General features: G+C 44.5%; 1 protein-coding gene across 1 annotated transcript in view; it reads left to right on the plus strand.

The window, feature by feature from the left end:
- The window catches only part of LOC310788642 (vesicle-fusing ATPase), a gene marked incomplete at both ends in the record, with an annotated part of 27,921 nt that extends 26,903 nt beyond the window's left edge, over positions 1-1,018 (plus strand). Inside the window, one exon of the mRNA XM_083650170.1 lies at positions 959-1,018. Within this exon, the coding sequence (XP_083506296.1) occupies positions 959-1,018 (60 nt within the window). The remainder of the gene's footprint in view (positions 1-958) is intronic.
- Positions 1,019-5,524: the final 4,506 nt, after the last annotated feature.

Below are 5,524 nucleotides of genomic sequence, written 5' to 3' on the forward strand. Positions count from 1 at the left end.
AGTGTCACTGCAGGTAGCTACAGCCTGACAGCATAGTCACAGTGTCTCTGCAGGTAGCTACAGCCTGACAGCATAGTCACAGTGTCCCTGCAGGTAGCTACAGCCTGACAGCATAGTCACAGTGTCACTGCAGGTAGCTACAGCCTGACAGCATAGTCACAGTGTCACTGCAGGTAGCTACAGCCTGGCAGCATAGTCACAGTGTCACTGCAGGTAGCTACAGCCTGACAGCAGCATAGTCACAGTGTCACTGCAGGTAGCTACAGCCTGACAGCATAGTCACAGTGTCTCTGCAGGTAGCTACAGCCTGACAGCATAGTCACAGTGTCTCTGCAGGTAGCTACAGCCTGACAGCATAGTCACAGTGTCCCTGCAGGTAGATACAGCCTGACAGCATAGTCACAGTGTCAGGTAGCTACAGCCTGACAGCAGCATAGTCACAGTGTCACTGCAGGTAGCTACAGCCTGACAGCAGCATAGTCACAGTGTCACTGCAGGTAGCTACAGCCTGACAGCATAGTCACAGTGTCCCTGCAGGTAGCTACAGCCTGACAGCATAGTCACAGTGTCCCTGCAGGTAGCTACAGCCTGACAGCATAGTCACAGTGTCACTGCAGGTAGCTACAGCCTGACAGCATAGTCACAGTGTCTCTGCAGGTAGCTACAGCCTGACAGCATAGTCACAAAGACTTTTCAAAGACTTTTCAAGGTTTTTTAAGTTTGAAGAGACAATTCCCTCAAATTCAACAACCCAACACAGCATAGTTTGAGACACTGATTAAATTAAGGGAACCCTGAAAGGCCTCCCTATAATTTGTCTTTTATATTTGACTGTTTCCTCTGTCAACAGACTGTTCAATCTCTCTCTCTGTCTGTCTGTCTGTCTCTCTGTCTGTCTGTCTGTCTGTCTGTCTGTCTGTCTGTCTCTCTGTCTCTCTGTCTGTCTGTTTGTCTCCAGATGGAACAGGAATACAGAGTGACCAAGTTCCTGTCTCTGCTCAGAGATGAGGGGGCGTGAGTACAAGCACTCCAATCAGCTCTGCTGTCATGGCTGCCGCTCCACCTCCAACATCCAATAGCCTCCCTCTTTTCCCCCCATCCTCATCCCTGTTTATATACCTCCTCCATGATCGGCCAATCAGCTTGTTTCTTTGACCATAGACCCTCTCTCATCTCGACTCACAGTCGACTATCATTTCCATCATAAACATGGTTGACAGAACATGATTGGAATGTGACTCAGTCATGTCACACAAGAATACACACTAATGATGAATACACACTAATGGCTGATGAGCCAATGAGTCATGTCTTCTCACCTTACTGACTCTTTGACCTTAACAGCTTTATTTTAATCACCAGGTTGAATGATGGCGATCAAATCCGCATTTAAGCTGTCGGTCACTGACTGTTCACCGGTAAGGTCAACAACACAACGATGATGAGACTAGTGACTGTAGGTTAGGAGTAACACACCTGTAGCTAGCTATGTAGCATTAGCTTTGGAATCCACACATGTATTTTCCATGCAGGTGTTGTGTGGTTGTATTATCAGTATTTGCACTGAGGGTACAAACTATTCGATCTGCTTTCCTAATATTCAGTTTCACATTTTTTGCACAATCCATGTTTTACTCATTTTAGGGCTTAAAAGGTCTTTAACCTCCCTCCTCCCTCCATTTACATTTCCCTTTCATGCCTGAAAAGGAGGTAGATTTGTGATATTTTGTACACTCAGTGTGTCTCATACGGTATAAACCTGACTACCACCCTAACCCTTACCATTATCATCCATAACTTATAGCAGCGGCTGATTCAATATGCCTTTCATGATGATGCTTTGCCTAACATGACATTGCAAATGTCATGCAGACTTTACATCTTGCATTATTCCTGAATTTCATTTTGACTTCTCCAAATATGTATCTCTCTGCATGATTTTAAGATGTAGGGCCCTATCGTCATACGGCGCAGCCGTTTACGCACCTCTTATGCTATCTTCCCTGCGTCTTAAGTTATCGTCTGCCTCCACCATCCAGTTTTGCGCTGGAATCTAAGCGCAGACACAGGTGTAGTAGGCGTGCTAAATACTGGCCTTTGCGCGCCTCTTAGCCTATCGTCTGCCTCCTGCAAGTGTCATTTTGCACTCTGGCGAAGATACCAGCGCCAGGTCCCGAGCGTAAACACAGGTGTGGGCGTCGCCCGTGCCAAACCAGGCGTTCCGGCGCAATGTGTTAGGAAAAATGTCCTTGGGTGCTCTCAATTTTAACGCCACCTAATAGCAGGTCTTAGCGCTAAAAACCCCACTGCGCCTGAGCGCACAGTATTCTCCGCGCAGTGCAGGAAATCCTGGCTTGGATACATTACGCACGGCATGGATGTCCCTCTCTCTTCAAACCTCGCGCGCGCACACACTCCCTCTCTTCAGAACACACACTCCCTCTCTTCAGAACACACACTCCCTCTCTTCAGAACACACACTCCCTCTCTTCAGAACACACACTCCCTCTCTTCAGAACACACACTCCCTCTCTTCAGAATGCCACATCTATTTTCAACTATAGTCATATGGAGTCACATGGTGCTTCTCTTCTTGTTTTATAGTAGCAGAGGAGGAGTCACATGGTGCTTCTCTTCTTGTTTTATAGCCGGTTAAATCCTGCTGGTGGCTTTTTGTGTGGCTCCAGACAGCGCCCAGTGTTGTGCTGGTGTAGTGTGAGTAGGCTACTCTGGGGTTAACTGTTCATCACTAAAGACTTAGGGCCCTATCTTCCACCTGGTGCAAAGCACAGCGCATGTGGAATTGCTAGTTTCCAAGCTACACAGTTCACGCCCGGTGCCCATGTTGTTTTTAAATAGATTGCGCTCATCTTTGCACCGTGTGGGTGTGTTGGTCTTAAAATGGGGTGTGGTCAGGCGCATTGTTGGCGTATTGCTATCTCGAGACCGCGGAAAGCGCTCGCTTGCGTTTGGACCAACAAAAACTGGTCTAAAGTCTGGCGCAGTGTTTTCCTGCTATTTAAAGAGTGCAAAGGCTTGTACTCATTCACTCATTGGCACCGTGCCATGTCAAATTCATTGACCATTGTAATATCTTACATTATATTTGATCATTGTAATATCTTACATTATATTTGATCATTGTAATATCAGTATTTTGGTGTTTTTTCCCTTCTATTTGATTTATACTAGAAAGGCCATGGGCTGGTGTTGAGATTTAAAATTTCAAGTTCACTATTATGCATTTCACTATTTGACACAGCCAAATGCACTTAGACCTCAGCGCTATTTGATTGTCTAAATAAATAGGGCCCTTACAGTCTTTGTTTGTTTGTGGGGGGGGGAGGAGGGGTAATGCCATGTTATCTGCAGAAAACTGAAAAACTCTCCTCTTTCTTCCTCTAGTGACCGCAGCGGCTTCTACGACGAGTAGAGGGAGTGGAGGAAGCTGTCGCCATGCCACCTACTGGAGGAAGCTGTCTCTGCATCTATACGTCTTATCTATACAGCCGGTCTCAGAGAGGGCTCATTCTTCCTCTCTGTCACAGCATGTTTCACCACTGTCACCTTCCTCCTCCTCCTCATTCTTCATCCCTCTCAGCGACACGCAACTGGCCTATCGCGGAAAATGCTACTGGAAATCGTACTGTTCAAAAATCTGTTGTCTGTAAAGAAATTGCAATATGGGGTTTGCAAACAGTGCTGTCTTGTGCATCGTGCGTTAAAAAAATTATATTTGCCATGTATGTTTTTAGCTTCGCGTATTTGTTGTATTCGTTGCATATCTTTCGTCTTGCTAGACGTAGTTATTGTTAGTACAATATGTATACTCGCGAACACAAACAGTATATAAAGTATACATGCAGAAATCACACCAATCCCTAAGCTGTTAAGATGTGAATGTATGAGAGGCTTTTAGTGAATGTGTAGTGGATGTAAAAAAAAGAAGACGAATCTGTTCAGTGTGTAAATGTAAACCCTTTAAATGTATGTTATTTACTTATTGTAAATAGTATATATACAAAATACAGTATATCATAAGAATAATTAATATCAGTACTCTATCAGTATGAGTGTCCCCTCCCATTGCTCCGGGGATGTTGATTTCAACAGGTGACTGTAAAGTGAAAGTAAATGTTGGGTTATTGGCCTCTGTCTGTGTTGCATACAGTACAGTCAAGCTAGTCTGTATGCATCATCAGTGTTATATATATATATATATATATATATGCATATATATATATGCATATATGTATGTGTGTGTATATATATATTCAGCACTTTTGACATGGAAACTGTTGAAAAAACCTTTAAAGTAGTACTTATTACATCTCCAGCTTGTGTTTTGCCTGTGTGGGGAACAAAATGCTGCATGTGTGTGTGCGTGTGCGTGTGTGTGTGTGTGTGCGTGTGTATCCAGCTTTAGTCGGTGTGTGTGTGTGTGTGTGTGCGTGTGTATCCAGCTTTAGTCGGTGGGTGTGGTTATTATTTTTTATTTTCTTGTTCAAAAGCTCTTTTTACACTACAGTATGTTCTGACCATTGGTGTGTGTGTGTGTGTGTGTGTGTGTGTGGGGGGGGGGGGGTATATATCAACATGCAGATGTATTATTGCAATAAAAAGCACTGATGCACAGGTGAAAGAAAGATGTGCATCTCTGGTCACATTCATGTAGACACAGCAGGGTTCATTCATGTAGACACAGCAGGGTTCATTCATGTAGAGCAGGGTTCATTCATGTAGACACAGCAGGGTTCATTCATGTAGAGCAGGGTTCATTCATGTAGAGCAGGGTTCATTCATGTAGACACAGCAGGGTTCATTCATGTAGAGCAGGGTTCATTCATGTAGAGCAGGGTTCATTCATGTAGACACAGCAGGGTTCATTCATGTAGAGCAGGGTTCATTCATGTAGACACAGCAGGGTTCATTCATGTAGAGCAGGGTTCATTCATGTAGACACAGCAGGGTTCATTCATGTAGACACAGCAGGGTTCATTCATGTAGAGCAGGGTTCATTCATGTAGACACAGCAGGGTTCATTCATGTAGAGCAGGGTTCATTCATGTAGAGCAGGGTTCATTCATGTAGACACAGCAGGGTGCATTCATGTAGACACAGCAGGGTTCATTCATGTAGACACAGCAGGGTTCATTCATGTAGACACAGCAGGGTTCATTCATGTAGAGCAGGGTTCATTCATGTAGACACAGCAGGGTTCATTCATGTAGACACAGCAGGGTTCATTCATGTAGACACAGCAGGGTTCATTCATGTAGAGCAGGGTTCATTCATGTAGACACAGCAGGGTTCATTCATGTAGACACAGCAGGGTTCATTCATGTAGACACAGCAGGGTTCCCAAACTTTTCACACCAAGTATGACTACACTACAGTATGTACCAAACCACATTTCCCAGGGAACACTTCCATTTCTGGCCTATAGAAACCATTATAGAATGCAAAAAAGTGATATTGTTGGGCCCCCAGCCACTTTTTACAAAAAGCATTTTTTTATTACCGG

The sequence above is a fragment of the Poromitra crassiceps genome (assembly GCF_964638095.1).
Source record: "Poromitra crassiceps genome assembly, chromosome: 13".
Classification (NCBI taxonomy): domain Eukaryota; kingdom Metazoa; phylum Chordata; class Actinopteri; order Beryciformes; family Melamphaidae; genus Poromitra; species Poromitra crassiceps.